We start from the raw sequence: 18,558 nt of genomic DNA on the forward strand, positions 1-18,558 counted from the left end.
GTTTCACACTTCATAGCCTTCAGAAAATGCATGCTAAGGTAAGATCTGCTATTAAAGCAACTTTTCAAGTTTATAAGAGCAACATTTAAATTCTATCCCTATTTTTGGGTTTTTGTCTCCCCCCCGCCCCCAATTACGTTTGGCTTTGTCCAAATTTCTTGTACTAAGAGGTTGAGAGGTATGCCCCACTGATCCAGAACCCCTTTTTTTGGAAAGTTGGTGGGATAACCTATAGTACATTTATACATACCAGTGAGGAATATCAGAGTATAAAAAAACATTTCCAGGTACTTATCACATACTCAGTACAATATCTTAGTCTGACATATAAAGCATTCAAATCAGTGACAATTAAAGGGAGAAAAAATAATTTCTCAAGGAATGCCTTAAAACTGGTTGCCAAGTGCAAAAGAAGAATGTCGTGACGAAGGAAGATGTGATACTGATTGTTGCATTTTACAAGGAAGTTAGTGTCTCACAGCACAGAGGTAGTTAAGCACCAAAGAGGAAAGTGGCTGTTAATACCCAGCAGGAGAGAGGCAATGTGTTTCCTATATGAAACAGACAGACAGACAGTATCCCACAGAACCAAGGCAGTTGGCATCCCAGAGAACACAGACAGTTATCCCATGGGAAACAAGCAGTTAGTATCACATGGAACAGAGGAAGTTAGCATAGCACAGGAAAGGCCCTGCTATACAATGCTAATATGGACCAAGAAAGTGCGACAAAGTGAAAATGGATAATGGGGAAACCATGCCCATAAAAAACAGATAATAATGGAAAACACTATTCAGACGGACCAAGCATTGTTAATTTTTCAAATTAGGGAAAAAAAAGAACAGGAATTCCAAGATGCATACCTCCATGGTAATTAAATATCACCATTTATTAATAACAACACACAGCTAACATCAAAAACAATTAGGTTTGCAAAAAAAGCACAAAGGAGTGGGCATGGTACATATATTACTGCAAGCATAGGGGTATTGTGAGACACAAGACATGACAACTGCTTTACAGTTCCTTGGGCAAATGCTAACATCTGTACCATGTTCGCATGCCCAAGTGCCTCACTGCACTTACAAAATGATCATCTGTAATTCTTTAACATTAGAATTTTACATTTAGGGGTTCCTTCAATATATACAAGTTCATCGCTGAATACAAAGCTATTATCCCTTATGGGATGTTTTAAGCCCAGACATGCTTCCCATTTGTCACCCAGCTGTGTTACCCCACAGGTGTTTAACTATAGCTATGTTTAAATACTTTTAATTTCTAGCTGATTATTTTGTTTGAGCCATGCCTTGAGTGTACAGGTTCATAGGTGTATACCAAGCTAACATAGAGGTGTATGACAGACTATCATCCCTAATGGGACATTTAGCCTAGACATGTATTCTATATAATATTTTTAAATTTGCAGTGTATTTTAATATAAAAACAGTTCCTTTGGCCATTTTAACTGACTGCTGTGCAGGATTACTCATTTTTTAACTTTGTGGAATTTTGACATGAAGTTTTTCAGGGTAATCATTTAAAGGCCTCTTCTGTCAAACTGTTGTAGATTATGGCACAGTCCAGTTGATAAATAGATGCTAATACTACATAACAAGTCAATGACTTGCTGTCGGGAGAAGGAGGCCAAGAGAGGAGACTTAAATATCAGTAGCATTGTACTTCAAAAACATTTCCAGGTAACACAGCCTTAAAAATATTCACAAGAGTAATGAACCTTGTAGCAACTCAAAGAAGTTGGTTGTCTTTTCGGCTTTTCCCAGTTAGGGATCGCCACAGCGGAACTCCGGTCCTCTAATGATTGGCAGTAGATTTTTATGGTGTTGAGTTGCCAGCCCGATGCCCAACCTTCAGCAAAGGCATGCTCATTCACACATGTCTTTCAGCGAACAGGAGAACCTCTTGCTGTGAGACAACGACGCTACCGCTGTACCACTGCGGTTTTTATATAGCAACTCAAAGAAGTAATAAATACATATGTAAGCAGTGATGCTTCCCTCCCCCATCATTTTTAAGATAGCTAAGCTGATGATATGCTTACTGAACCCTAAAAATATTCACTGGGGTAATCATTTAGGTGGAAACTTCCAAGAACTAAAAAACAAAAAAACACATACATATGACCTGTAACGCTCTCCCATCCCTATCATTTTTCTTAAGTTGATTCAGTTGCAGCATGCTTATTACATTTACTGAACTGAGTTTATACACAATCATTTTTATGAGTATTTCTATTTTAATATAAATTTACACTCAGTGATTTACATTTGAGTGTTGTAACTTCATATTTACATCTTTGGTCAAACAATGTCTGGCACTGACTTTCTACTACATTTGTGTGGGGGGAGGGTTGTAATTTGACTTCTGGGTTAGAGTTTTCTGTTGCTATGGGGACTTTTTTTGCTTCATTATGCCCAATTTCAGTTTCTTCCTAGACTGCTTTATTTCCGGTTGTTGGGGTTTATGCATTCATTATAAGCAGAAAGTATTTTTTTTCTGATGTCTTTCACTCTTTCTGATCAGATAATATATATTGTTCAATTTGAATCTTTAGTGCTTTTACTTCTGTAATATGTGTTTAATTTGTTTCACAATCCTTATTCCTGTTTTTGTTTCTTGCCCATTTTATAATATGTAATAATTCATATATGTTTTCATTGACACATTTTTCTTTAAAAATACTCAAATCGTTTCAGTGAAATTCGGCAATATTGTGTTTTTTTAAATATGGTTTTAAAGAAATAATGTTCAAACCCAATTCACCCGTTTCGGATAATTTGAACTGTCATCTACATTCCTTTAACAGAAACAGATTGCTATAACCATCTCTTGTTCATTTCTACCCACCACTTCCTACACTTGAAGCATAAATAAAGGGCTGTGAACAGCATTACAAACATACCTTACTAATGCATTCATCTTCCTGTCAACTAACAAGATTTAAGTGTTACAAAATTATTTGCACAACAAATCTGGCAATTAGCCCAATATACCACGTCACTCATGCAACAATCAGCACAACTATACAAAGAATATTTTCTTGGTTTCTAGATGGATGTAAATAGTGTTCCTGGCATAATTACAACACTTATAGGAACCACACTTGTACATAACGTTAAGCTTGGCCTTTTCATCTTTTCCGTTCTGAGCAAAGAGCTCTTTCAGATTACGTCCTTCCCCATTCAGTGCTTACCATTAGCAAACATCCTTTTTGCATGCCATCCCAAGTATTCTATGTTATGACTACACTGATCCACATTTATTCTCAGTGAAAGTTGGATAACACACTTGACCAAATGCCTAGTTAAGTGAAGGACCATTGAGCTATAAAGGTTTGAAAGAGAACTAGTTCTAATACTGGTCTTTGAGTTACCAAGCTAGTTACCCACCCTTCCGTGACACAGAAAGTATAAAAGACCATGTTCTGCTGCTTGTGCACTCATAATTATTTATTTTATTTACTGTATTTGTTAACTGGGTAGGTGGGCTGGTCACACTAACACTTTTTAGTCATGAACTGCTCTTTCACATGAGAAAAGTAAGTAAAGTGCAATCACAGTGTACTGAGAAGCATTCCACAAATATCAATTAATAACACATACAGAAACATTTTCTTAAACATGAAAAGTCTCTTATTTGGTTAATAAAATTACCTTAAATGCTTGATAGGTATATCTACATTCTAGGTCAGTGTCTAACTAACTGTGGCAATAAAGTAGTACAAGATCTTGAATCAGTTCCTTGCATTGAATCAAGTCATATGCTAACTGTCTCAGTTAGTACTCATTTATGTGGACAGTTGTCAATGTTCTTAACTTTTGTCCACATGTCTTCTCAGCATAGAGAGCTCATCTACCACCTTGCAACATACCACTGGTGAGAAATGTGGTCTAGGTGCGCGATCAAAGAACCCACAATGAAACCTGAATAACGAGCAATCGGCATCAGCATCAACCACCTTTTTATCATTTTTGTACTTGGGGTATCACATTAACAGTGACCAAATTACCTAGAGCCAATTCTTACACTGCCATGAGGCTAGCCCTGACAAAAAAAAAAAATCAGATATCAGAATACAGCGGGTAAAATGCCATGTTCACTGCCTTAAGGCGTTGCTTTTGTCAAGGGACTTCCCATAAGGAAACGCAACTCAAGCAGGGAAAAAAAAATTACAGGACTGCATTTTTATTCAACCAGGCAAAGTTTACAATGTACCTTGGTTATATAATGGAGAATGCACCATCAAAACAAAAAAGTATGAATTACAAACATATTACAAATGTCCTGCAGGGAATATATTATCATCACTTGACTAATTCTCCTGCAGATGAAGCAATCCACAAGGAATACAAGCTGCTCAGCAACTACTGGTGAGCAGCTGGTTTCACCATTGTACACCAAAGGGCTCTGCTGCATGGAGACTGAAATGCTGAAGAAAACAACCCCAAAGCTAATACACCAAAAGGTTTATTAACAAGAGGAAATGGTACTCTGAAGAAAAAAAAAACTTTCTTTCTGTGAGGGGCAAAGCCTCTGCACTTCCAGCTAACATCAAAAATAACATAATCAGCTCAACGACTGCTAAATCTTGGAGTGCAGCATCGTTTTGATCAATACCAGATTGACATAATTGAGAATAAACAGCCACAATAAAAAGAAATAAAACAAATAAGTGGACCACTGCAAACACTTTATGACAGTCCTAAAATAAATTATTCAAATGCATTTCGCATACATCATGTGGCATTACAGCCTGTAGAATATAAGACATTTACCTGCTGCCAGTAATTGGCTACCTCTGGCAGGTTGAGGGCCTCACAGAAGTACACCAGATTTAGGACATCCTTCTGAAAACAGCTCCCTCCAAATCTTAGATCCCAAGAAAAAAGACAACTCACATAAAGTAGGTTTCAGATGCAGAGATGCTTTCCTCTGTACGTTTGCTCATACTTAATACCAAATATTTCATAATTAAAAAAAAAAACAATAATAATAATAATAAGACCAGCACATGAAAACAAAATGGGAAGTACAACAAAAGCATTCTTTTTAATCTAAGTCCTGCGAAGCACCCCCCCGGGCCATTGCAAGTTTTCAAAATGTGGATGTACGGCAAAACAAACCAAAAGAAAAACATAAAAATGTCAAAAAATGTCATGGAATGCCATTGTCTGCTTCAAAGCTGCTGCTAAACTGAAATGACCTGGAATGCAGCATGAAGAGGTGCTAAGTGAACAGCAACCTTCTTGGTTGTCTTCTTGCATGACTGGACTTCTAACTGCACTGAAACCTGTATGAAACCATAGCATACACTGACAGCAAAGTCTGAGACAGTCATATGAAGTTTGCCAAAACAATACAATCTGTATTTATTTATTTATTTATTTACTTACTTTTTGTTAGTCAGGGGCATCCCATTACGAAGCCTGTTTGGAGGCCATTGCTAAATAGCGATTCCACAGGCCCTGATATGTCATATTTCAAGCTAGTTAGAAAGCAGCCTGGGATACTGTCAGTGCCCATGGATACAGTGTTCTTGGCCTTAGAGAGAGCATTGAGAACCTGTTCCCTAGCGATAGTTGGGGGAGTTATATTTGAAGCTATTTCTTGAAGGGACATTGGGGGATAAAGGAGTAAAGTTAATGCTAAATTTGACTGCCAGTAGGTTTTCTATATCTTCCTGCTCATTGTAGGTGGTTCCATTAGCAATGAGCTCTGCATACAACTGGGTATTGCCTTTGAGGCCTCTGAATTGTTTGGTTAGTTTGATAAGAGTGCTTCTATCCTGCTGGGTACTACACCTCTTAATTTTTATTTTTTTTTGCCATGATTTTCATGTCTCTGTCAATGTAGGAAAAAGAAGAACTGGCGCAGACAAAAATCTAACAGTACATACAGCACACAGAGAAACTACGGAATGAAATTTATAATCACCTTATATTGCAGCCTAGTACATAGTTCAAATGTGTTAGGCACCAATCTTTGGGCAAAAGCTGTTATGTGTCAGTAAAGTGGGTGGCTAAATCCTTTCCAAGCAGCAGGCTCCTCTCATGATGTCACTATATGCATTTTCTTTCTACCATTTTTTAGAAAACTCATCAACCAAGGAAATAAAGCTATAAGCTGCTTTTTCTGCACCAGGTAGAAAGTGGTTTTAGTATTGCAGTGAGTATGACACTTTGTTGTCTTTACTCTGTAGATGGTCTCCCTCCACTCTTTCTCCAACTACCTGCTAACTCCTTAGCCTTACCCATCTCTATTATCATCAACTTATCCATCACTGAAGCTACAGTCCCAGTCATCTGGAAGAAGTTCTACACTCTTCATATCCATAAGGGAGGTAACTCCACTGAAATAACTAAGTATAGGCCCATCGCAATTCTATCACCCCTCTCCAAGATCTTGGAAAAAAATGTTTACACAAACAAATTCTCCAGCACCTTACTCAAGAGAACTTAATTACTCCCACCCAACATGGCTTTTGCCCTGGCCATAGCACTGCTACAGCTCTCATCTCCTTCATAAACACTATTTCTCAAGCTAGAGACCAGACTAAATGTGCCTCTTGTCTCTTTCTTGACTTATCAAAAGCATTTGATACTGTTCACCATCCATTATTCTTAGAGAAACTCTCCCAATTAAACCTATCCCCTGCCACTATCTCCTGGTTCACTAGTTATCTTAGCAACCATTCCCAGTCAGTCAAATGGAATTCAGCCATCTCCCCAGGACTCCCAGTACTGATGGAAGTACCCCAAGGATGAATTTTAGGACCACTGCTTTTCAATATTTTTACTAATCAGTTATCTATCTCCACCCCACACTCATCACTAATGCAATATGCTGATGACTCCACAGTCATCATCACTGATGATACACTTCCCAAACTCCATACTAAAACACAGGAATCCTTCTTGTTTATTGAGAACTGGCTCAACCATAACCATCTAATCTTAAATCCAAAAAAGACCAAACTCCTACTCTTTCTACCTAAAACAATGATCCACCTGAAACCAAACTTCTCCATTACCTCCCATAATAACACACCTATCATGGTTGATAATCACATTAAACTATTCGGGGTCATCATTGATGACCAGCTAAAATTTGACCAGCATATACTAAATAAAATAAAAAAAACACCAAAAACTTGGTCTTCTTTATAGAAATAAAAACGTTCTCTCTACTCAAGCTAAAATTGCTCTATCACATGCCTAACTTCTACCAACCCTTCTCTATGGCTCTCAGATTCTCACCAACCTGCAGACCTTACTTATATCCAAACCTGAATCCAGCTATAACAAAGTAGCAATATTTGCCGCTGAACTACCATCCTCCTCTCATCACTGTCTAGCACTAAAAAAACTGAAATGTTTAGAATTCCCCCATAACCTAAATCTCTCCCAGCTCCAAATAATCCATTCTATCCTATTCCAGCCCACCTTTTGCCATGCCATATCATCCATCATCTCATCCTACACCCCAGCTAGAACACTCCGGAGCTCTGGCCAACACCTCCTGTCCATAACCAAATCCAAGCTCAACATAGGAAAAAACCTGTATAGCTATTACCCTGCCAAAAACTGGAATAAACTCCCACTTGACATCCAAAACACTAGATCCAAACTACTATTCAGAAAGGCTGTGAAAAATCACTTTAACAAAAATAAACTATGCCTCTGCAATCAGCCCCCTGACTGACCCATCTCTCCAGACCAGCCAATCACTTCCTTTCTCCTTCAAGTATCAAACCCAACTTCCATCCTAACTCTCTCACCCTTCATCACTGCTAAATCTTTCCCAACTTTCAACCCCAACACTTTGATTGTGCTGGTGCCAATCTCCTCAGTAGTAGAATGTCTAAAACTTGCTTATACACTTTAACCTCTACTCACTGGTTATATTTAATTTCTGTATTTTTTTTCTCTATACTGTATTTTTCCTTATTAACTACTACAATATATGTAATTAGCTAACATTGTATATACCCTCTAAGCAGTATTATGTATTGTGTGACTCACTTAGATGTTTTATGTTTCATACTTTTGTACTTGTTTATGTTTGAACTGTGCAGCTTTTCTCCCCGGGCCTCCACTGAAAAAGGGCCTCATCCCAGATGGACCAACCCGGTCAACAAATGTCAAATAAATAAATAAATTTATGGTACTTGTGTCTTTCGGCTTTTCCCGGTTAGGGGTCGCCACAGCGGAACTCTGGTCCGCTAATGATTGGTAGTTGATTTTTACATGCCAAGTTACCAGCCCTGATGCACAACCTTCAATGAAGGTATGCCCATTCACACATGTCTCCACTCAGAAGACGCTCTAGCTGAGAATCGAACCGGACAGCATCTTACTGTGAGTCGACAATGCTACCGCAGCACCACCACCGCGGGTAAATAAATTTATGGTACTATTCTTTGAAAATGTTTATTTCCTTATAAACATATGGTACTATTCTTTGAAAATGTTTATTTCCTTATAAATATATGGTACTATTCTTTGAAAATGTTTATTTCCCTTCTTACTTTTTCCTGCTTTCTTCATTTGGGGCTAAGGCTTTTTTCCTCTAAGTTGCCTTTAGGATATCATTAAATGTTCATACTGCTTGGATTCAGGAATCTGCTTAATCCTGAACTGCAGAAGAGCATGGACAGTTGGAGGGGAAGAGGGTTAGCAACCTGATAAAATTTTACATGCCATGGATTCTGACACCTGGAGCTTCAGACTTAACAGTTTCAGTAGCTTGATCTTTTCTAGTTGATCTAATGTTATGTTAAGCACCCATATCTTTAATTTTTTTAAAGGATGGTCCACATTCCTAGGAAACATGTTATAATAACATGGAACGGAAGCCATATTACTAGTGGGAGACAAAAAGCTTATCCAAAAGTATGAGATGAACCACTATGCTGAAGGCCTAACACTGGTAACCTTTAACATTTATCATCAATGATACTGTACATTGGGGGTAAAATTTGAAATTCACAGAAACATGGCCTTCAGCTGCCAAAGCACAGCAGTTTAGAACACACACAATTGATGCTATGAGCTGTTAAGATGCTTCAGTCTATATTTCATGGTTTGATTCCCTCAACCTCTATTTGTCTTCTGCATGTAACTGTGGAAGTTATTTAATCAGACAGTGTTTACGCGTCACATCTGAAAACAGGCTTTTGTGCCTAGGAGGGGTTTCACTTCAGAATCTCAAATTCCTGAAAATTCAAACTTCATATGGTCAAGACCATATAATTGAGTTTTCAAAAACTCGAAATTCTGAAGTGAAATAAAAAAAAATTGTCAAACCCATCGTTTCTGCAGGGGAGCAAGCCCCCCTGCACCCCCACACCCCCCTACTTAAATATATCAACTCTAAGATCGTGCTACAGTGGGGAAAAGGGAAATCTCCTGTTCTGTGCTGTATGCAGAAGCGCAGAATGGGAGATTTCCCATTTCTTCGCTATAGTGCGATCATGGAGATGGTACATTTAAGTAGGGTGGGTGCAGGGGGACTTGCATCCCTGCAAAAAACTTATATTCAAATAAATTTAAGTGTTTTTTTTAACACTTTACAATTTTGAGTTTCTGAAAACTCGATCATATGGGCTTGACCATATGAGGTTCGAGTTTTCAGGAATTAGAGATTCTAAGGTGCTCCCACCTAGGAGGTTATGTGGCTAATAAGTAAGTAAAAGAAAAAGTCAGAACATAAAATTGATCAACTCAGGAAACAGGCAAGCTGTGTGACAGCATGAGTGAAAATACTGATTAAAATTAATGCTAATGAACTTTTTTGGTTCTGAACATTTTTGTTAGTTTATAGAGTGCTAGTTATAGTATTAGAAAAGTAACTTGCAGGCCGGTCTGAGCAGAAGTGGGCATAGCCTATGTGATTGACAGGTGAAATGGGCATGTCATAGTATGAAAAGACTGCAAGTACTTTTTTTTCCTTTGATTTTGCAGGGTGGTCTGAGCAGAAGTGGGTGTAGCCTCAGTGAGTGACAGGTGAAATGGGTATGTCATGCTATGGAAAGACTGCAAGCATTTTTTTCCTTCATTTTTGCAGGAGACGAGCCCCCCCCCCCCTGCACCCCCTCGCAAATTAAAAATACCAACTCCGACATCATATCACCTTGAGGAAAAGGGCAAACTGCGAATAGACAATGAATATTCATGCTGCGATTACTGAATGGTAGGCGGGGTTTGGGCAGGACGTGCTACTGCACGTCCTGTGAGGTATGTTTCTAATACAAAGCCAAGTGCTGTACTTGGCTCTCTTTGTTACCTACATGCACTCATCTCCTGAACAAGACAACAGAACATAGTAAATGAGGAATGTTCTTCCATTCCTTCCCTCACTGCGTACCCACTTCTCTGTTAGGAGCAGACTAAAGAGTTTTAATTGCAAGACCATGTGTAATGGATCACTACAATGATGAGGCAGACAATGAAACTATGTAGATAGATAGACTGATAGATAGCTAGGGCAGGGTCTTCCTCAGAGGTGAGAGACTGGAATAACGTTTAAGGTGTTTACCTTGCATATATAAGGTACAAGGTTTAATTCTCACCTTTGAAGGGAAATTGGCTAGGCTTAAAATGGCCTGGAAGGGTACTTATATTTGTAACCAGATAAAAACGCTGACACACGTAACTTTGTGATACTCAGCCCACGGGCAGTGTGTGCTTAAGCAACTTAACCAGAGATAAACAGAAGCCAAGAGAATCAAACCCTGAATTACTTAATGAAGCTTAACATGTCATAATATTAATCCACAGCACAAACTAAAAATAAAAAAAATGCATACAAATAAATAAAAACTGCTAGACTGTCATAATAAATAAAACAAAGTTATACAGTGCTAGTTCTTGTTCTCACACAGCGCTTGCATAAACTGCCTTGGAGATGTACATAATTTGGGACACTTACCGACACTGGCTTTGAGAAACTTGTTGCCAATTCTGCAGTCTGTTCCAATAGCATGTGCTACCTCCCCAACATCAGCACCCGTTACCTCACACAGCGCACTGATAGAATTTATACTACTGATTCGCTGTGCCAAGAACGCATTGGCTGCCTGAAAATACAAAGAGAGAAAAATAAAGAATGTGACATGACAAACTACAGAAAATAATGTCAACATATTGGTACAAATAACACAAATGTAAAAATAGAAAATTTTATTTGTAATAGTGTAAACATTATTCACTCATGTCAGATATTCTTAAGGATGAAAATCACATCATGATGATATTTTTTTTCTTGTATTATCTTTGCTTCTGGTCCTGCTGACCACCTAGTTTCCCCATTCTGTGTTAAACCCATTCGCTAGTCCTGATTGGGTATCTCAAGTGCAAGGATGGAAAGCCCAATGAAGGGGAATTAATGGATATATAATTTGATATTCATTTTTAGAATAAAAGATATGCACTTTCGCACAAAAGAAAAAAAATGTTAGACTGTGGTCTTTTTCCATTTTACGTGCAGAGACTCATTATCTTTTAGCATTTTATACAAAAGTAGGGCTGTTACCTGTCCTGATTGAGACAGACATAATTTTGAGCTGTGCATCCTGTCTCCTAAGCAGCCATGACTGGGACATTAAAAATCCCAGTTTTGGGGAACTGTCTGTATTCTGTGCCTCAGACTGTGATACTGCACAAATTCAGGTGTAAGTAAACACACATTGCTGGCCGATATCTAATGTCCAGTTCAGTTCTCCTCTTAGTGGTTCCACCTCCATCCACCCATATATTAGCACACATGCATTCATTCATAACATATATTAATTCATTCAGATGCCCAAGAATACAGTCATGTCAAGTCAAATTCCTGTCCCATTCATAAGACAAATACACTGATTCCTTCATGCAAGCCCACAGCCCTATCACTCACTCACTCTTTGAACTCTCATGCCCCCATTCAGCTGTGTCAGCTGAGAAAATAAAAAATGGTAGTTGGCTGCATCATGGGCTGGCAACCAAGGAAAAAGGCAAACACATACTGAAACAGACTAACACTTACTCAGTTTCTACAACTTTAATTATCATGACACTACTCTGTGTGATTTACTAACATTAATTTACTAGGAACGCATAAGAAACCTGCCTTATGCAGAGTGCCTTAAAGCCCTTTTCCTCTACTCAGTCTCCTACAGATTGCAGGGGGGTGATCTATGCCTGGTTCACAAGGCATCCGCAAACCCCTCAGTTATGAATCCCCTACAAATTTTAAGTCAAAGAGTACCAGGAATGCAAGGTCTAGGGACCCAAATTTTGTCTGTGACTTAAACAGAACACGCTGGAGAGAAAGAGACAGATATCTGTCCCAGAGACTGCCCCTCTTATGGAACACGCTTCCAGTCCATGTGAAGCTGAGTTTGTCTATTACCCATTTTAAGTGCAGCTTAGACCAGTGGATAGGAAATAGGAAATTTACACCGGGCCTGGCAGCCATGTTCCTTATAGTCAGAGGTAGCTTATAAATGCCTGTCCCTCAATGTCCTGTTTAAATACAGAACATCAACATTCTTTCAGGAAAACTTGGCTAGGCTTAGAAAGACCCCCACTCCCTCAGGTCATTACCCTAGTAGCAATCTATGAATCTACAAAAGCTGTGGACTGTGAATATTGATAAAAATAAATGAAAGAACTGTGGTATTTTCACAGACTTTTTATTACAAAACAAGCTAGTACTAGTAAAGTTAAACTTTATCTTATCATCTTGTTTGTTTTTCAGCAGAACTTGATCTTGATCTTACTGATAATAATCATCTTGTTTGCTTTTGATTTGCAAGCTGCAGCAAGAAATATGAAAATACTGTGTGTCTGTAAATATGGATGATATCTATGCAGTCAGAATTATTACGCACAGGTCTAAGTTTCCTTCTGTGAAAATGTACATAGCATTGCCTTTGGGCATTTCATTAAAAAGTATAAATCATATCTTAATGCAGTCTGCTTTTAGATAAATCTCTAGCCCTCTTTATGTGGGAATGCTGGTGTGGTACCTTTTAACTTCATGTATCCCAAATTAATAGAACAAGCAGACGGGACCTTGGTTTAATGCCTAATTTTTAAGGATTATAACTCACAAATGTAGCAGTATTTTAGAATCCAATTGCATTTTTTTCATCCATGGATACTTAAAACAAGGTACAGTTGGCTTGTTCTGTTAGCTTGGCAAAGCATCCACCCAGAACTGAAGTATTACAGATACATGCAACCTTTTTATGTCTTCTTGAAAGGGATGATACGTCAGGAATCTAAGTGTATTTTACAATGAATGGATGAAATAAATACACCTTTTGCAATATATCTGCAGTGGAGTACATCTACATAGATGGCAAGTCTGTATAGTTTTCTCCATGTGTCCATTAGACTCTGGACAGTATGGAATGGACCAGACACTCAAATGCAATGCAGAAATATTCTAAATCCCTGACCGTTGTAATGTGCACCACTTTCAGATATGACATTAGTTACCCCCTGTCTCCAGTGTAGACTTTAATGTACCTTTAATGCACTGAACACACTTGCAAATGTGTTGCATCGGTTTGCAGGGAACTTGGACTAATAACCTACACATATACAAAACTGTGTTTCTTTGCACTATAATAAGTCAGTTACCATCACTCTGTTCCAAGCATATTTTGGTACTGGCTAGGCTATCATGTCTTCATTGTAATTGTTGTGGTATGCAGTGTAGGGATCACATGTCTGCACTAAAGTGTTCTTCTTATAGTGACACATCAGCACACTACATTATATCTCTTGTTCTTTCTTTAACTTTACTGTTCCCAGACATGATTAATTTATTCTGTATTATTTTATTGGGATCTGATGTTTTGTTAGCTTAGAATATTAAGCCTTTGAAAACACCTACTTATGCCATGAAAGAAAAAATAAGTCTGAATTTCTGTCATTGTTTATGATTTTTTTTGTTCAGGCCATGAGTACATCAAAAGATTGCAGGACAAAAAGCAGCAAAACATGGCCATACAACATCTAGAACCAAACACCTATTGGTCCCAGACCCATGACTTAATTTAATTAATTATTTTATCCAACCTTATTACAGTACAGTCTGAGGCCACACCCTTTGTGATGTCATTATGTTGGCCATCCTCTCCTTATGCTGACTTTGGACAATTGAAAATGTGGCAATCCTATCTGCAAGCAGTTAAGTTTTTAAGTTATCTGACAAAAAAAAAGTCACATGCATTTGTCAACCTTAATCAGTGTATTTTAATGTCTCTGAAATATTGCACTATGTCACGCTGAATGAAAAGAATCTGTAGGAGGTGCAAATAAGGACTATATTTACATTAGAAGGTAGTAGCTGCAATAAAAATAAGTGTGCTGTGTTGACTAGCATGTTTAGGGACATACCTAAAACAAAAGGAATCTATTGCCAATTAATTTTAAATGGAATAACAGAGTACAAGTTCACAATGCCACTCTGTGGAGTACAATACCTTTATTAAACTATCAATAGGAGATAGGGCAAGTGTCCTTTCCTTATATATGAGACAACTGCAGAATTAGACATTCTGACAGCAACTCATCTATTGGTCCATGCAGCTACTCAGCTGATGCAGTGTGCGAATGGACTCCGTTCTACTGTATTATGCACAGTTATACAACAACATCAGAAACGTAGGGTTTGACTGGCTTGTATTAGTGGATACAGACAGAGTTCCAGAAAAAAAGCAGTTTTGTAAAAGGGGAAAATTAGAGAAGACTGATTAGCACTGGCTGGCATATGCCCCGTTACTTAACGCTGTTGCTGTGGTTGACTCCACTAGGCCTACAGCCTTTTCTTTTCAGAGGAAAGCTGAGTTAGAAGCTATACAAATTTTAGCAGAAGGTGAATGATTCCAATAAGCGTGCAGTCTTTCTCTAGGGGAAGCTGGATTAGAAGCTGTACTAAATTTCAGATGGATATCGGTAATCTTTCTGAACTTAACCGATCTTATACAACACAGCTTACTTCCACCTCTCTTTCAGCAGAATAATTACTCAAACACTTTAGTGACCTTCCCAGTTCTTCCAAGAATCCATTTCTCCATATTACGCCCTCCTCCTGAATACATTTCACTCTTCCATTTCAAACATATAGGTTCACAGATTAACTGCCCCTGTGGGCCATTTTAAGCCTAACCAAATATCCCATTTGAAACTCAAACCCTGCACCTTTTGTTTGTAAGGTAAACATCTTAACTACTATGTCAGCCTAACACCCCGGTGGTATCTTATCCAAAGATATCATTCCACTCCTGGTACAAAAGCAGCCAGATAGCCTTCCTGGTACAGACAACCACCATCCTTGCTTCATTTACCACTGATATTTATTTGTGAACCCCATCTAACATATTATCACAGTGTTCAATAACACTGTGCTCAATATCTGGAAAATGCCATAATAAAATCTCTTCCCAAGCAAAAATAATCATAAACTACCTTCCCACATTCAACCCATCACCATTCCTTCAACCTTTTAACAAGATCTTTGAAAAAACATCTACATCCAACTCTCAGATTGTATCAAAAATACCATCTTCTCTCATGCAAACAATATGGTTTTTGGTCTGGCAGGAACACTTCCACTGCCCTCTGGTCTCTTGCTATTCTAATGGTTATGGGCAAAAGCATGCTGTCTGGAGCTATATTCATAGAATTCACTAGAATATTTGATTTGTTTAACCATACCACCATCTTACACTACTTTACTGAACTAGGCATCAACCCTGATGCCATCCTCTGGTTCCACATTTATCTTCTAAAATGACATGTCAATGTCACCCTTAACTCCTCCATCACCTGCACTTCCCCTTTATTTAAAGGTATCTCACAAGAATCATTTTTGGCTCCCTGCTATTCTCAATCTACATTAACAAATCTCCCCTCACCTTCCTCACCTTCTTCCCCTTTTAAGTGCAGATGGTATAGTCCTCTACCACTCAGACCAATCACTCACTTCATTAAAACAGGATTTTCAATCACGCTTTCAATGCCATATCCAATGGGCTGAGAACAAATACCTGACACTCAACTCATCAAAAACAAAAAAAAATATTCTCTTTGGCACCAGTTAAAAATAAAGAAAACCCATAATCCCCTTATAATTCTTGATCACAATAGCATACTATTAGAACAAGTTCTTCATTTGAAATATGTTGGACTTTGGTTAGATCCCTCAATTACTTTCAAATTATATACATACACACACACATATATATATATATATATATATATATATATATATATATATATATATATATATATATATATATATATATATATATATATACACACACATACACACACACACAAAGTTCCTCATTTGAAATATGTTGGACTTTGGTTAGATCCCTCAATTACTTTCAAATTATATATACACACACACACACATATATATATATATATATATATATACATATATATATATATATATATATATATATATATATACACATACACACACACACACACATATATATATATATATATATATATATATATATATATATATATAGACACAGACACACACACATATATATATATATAGATATATATATATATATATATATATATATACATATATATATATATATATATATATATATATATATATATCTATATATAAGTAGGTAGATAACTCAGATAAAGAGATTATTTCTATACTGTTCTGGGCAGAAAAAATGTTTCCCTTCCACATCAATAAATGCAAAAGGTGTCCTCTTCCCTCAAGTTGAATTTGGTCTCCCACTTTTCTCAGCAGCCTTTTCAAAACAAATCCCCACCATACAATCTGTTTCAAACAAAATCTGTAGATTTACTACTCACTTACTTCCCAAGAAATGAATACCACAGCTTAACACTAGAAAAGGCAAGATTACTTCCAGTTAAGCAAAGAAGTGACCAGCCTAGACTCTCAGTTGTTCAAACCCCTACACGAATGAGGTCTTCCTCTTCTAACTTCTAAACTAATAATACAGCCCCCACATCCCACCTCAGAAGCCATAATCATTTAGGGCTTTTTCTGTAAATCTCTTGATCTAGACTATATACTTCAGACACCTCATCCTATCTCAAGTTCTGAGCAATGCTAAAATGTCATTTAAATATCAAGCAAAATGTACCTGCAACCCATCAAGTCATATAGCCTCATCCTACCCTCAACTCAACTGCCATTATTTATCCTTTAGTCATATTTGGTCTTTTATATAAATGCTCATTATCGGCTCCTTTATTTAAGCCTTCTATATATTGGATCTTGGCAAACACTCAGTCTTTGTATATACTGTCAGCTATGCTCATTTTGTGTTTTTTTTACACTTTAACGACATTGTATCTGTACTATTTTGCACTCATTATAAAATTTATGGTGTACTGTCCATGGACTAAGACTGAAATTGGTCAGAACTGATCAGTTATACACTCTGATAATCAATTTATATTATTTATTTTACATTTGTTTATGGGGAAAGTCCGACTGGACAAAATATCATTTTTCAGCGGAGGCCCAGGGAGAAAATCTCCACATTTATAAATAACCGTAAGATACATTAACAATGTATGGATACAAATATTGCTTCAATCACAGAATCTCAGATACAAGTACAAAATGAAAATACATGTTATACATTTCACTGATATAGTCTAGATAGGATGCAAAGGACAGCAGTACGGTGTCTGTAGGTAGAAAACAAGACAGTTAAGTATATGTATGCTTAGTAGGGGTATACTATTCAAATACAAAAATAGGTTATGTTCCTTTAGCTGCCTTAAGGAAACAGATCAGTGATACCCTCAGGTAATTAATAATAATAATAATAATAATATTATTATTATTAATAATAATAATTCTTAACCAGATAGGCCCACTGGACACACAGTCCCTTTTCAGAGTTGACCCAGAACAAAGTCTGGTTAAGTGAGTTGCTCAAGATTACACAGAGAGCAAACAAGGGCTGAGGGAGTCAAATCCTGTACCATAGGAACTAAAGCTTGCAACCGTAACGTTTGTGCCAACTACCAATAAGGAAAGTGCAGAGGGTTCCATTGAAATTCAATAAATAAAATAAATGAATAAGGGATATATGGACAGGATTATTGTCAAATACCACTGCTTCTATATTAGTGGACCAGGTTTATGGTGTCACAAACTCTGCTGCAAGAGAGAAAGGAGATGTGGGTTGTGGCTGGGATGGTGCTGAATTCACATATTACTGTATCTGTAATATTAAGAAATAAAGTTGAACTGCCAATGATGCAGAAGAAGGGACAAAACAAAGTCATTGACAAGAGCAGAACACAAAAGCCAGTACATAAGGAGAAGAAAGGTCTTGTCCCCAGTCAAAGCCTCATCAGTCTTGCAGTGGTGGTAAGAGGTCCTCAGGAAGTGGCAATCTGAGCCATTATGGAGTGATAAGCAGTCAATGAATCACAGAAACAAAGATCTGTAGAAAGATGACTGAAACATGGAGGAGAATTGGAAAGGAAGTGAGATGGAGAGAAGGTGGATGACCCAACA

General features: G+C 37.5%; 1 protein-coding gene across 1 annotated transcript in view; it reads right to left on the bottom strand.

Annotated features, from left to right (window-relative positions):
- The window catches only part of LOC122799755 (UDP-glucose 6-dehydrogenase-like), a 174,596-nt gene that overhangs the window by 48,216 nt on the left and 107,822 nt on the right, over positions 1 to 18,558 (bottom strand). Inside the window, exon 6 of the mRNA XM_044069027.1 lies at positions 10,951 to 11,098. Coding sequence (XP_043924962.1) covers positions 10,951 to 11,098 — 148 coding nt within the window. The remainder of the gene's footprint in view (positions 1 to 10,950; positions 11,099 to 18,558) is intronic.

Source organism: Protopterus annectens, chromosome 4.part0, assembly GCF_019279795.1.
Source record: "Protopterus annectens isolate FY-2018-M chromosome 4.part0, PAN1.0, whole genome shotgun sequence".
Taxonomy (NCBI): Eukaryota; Metazoa; Chordata; order Ceratodontiformes; family Protopteridae; genus Protopterus; species Protopterus annectens.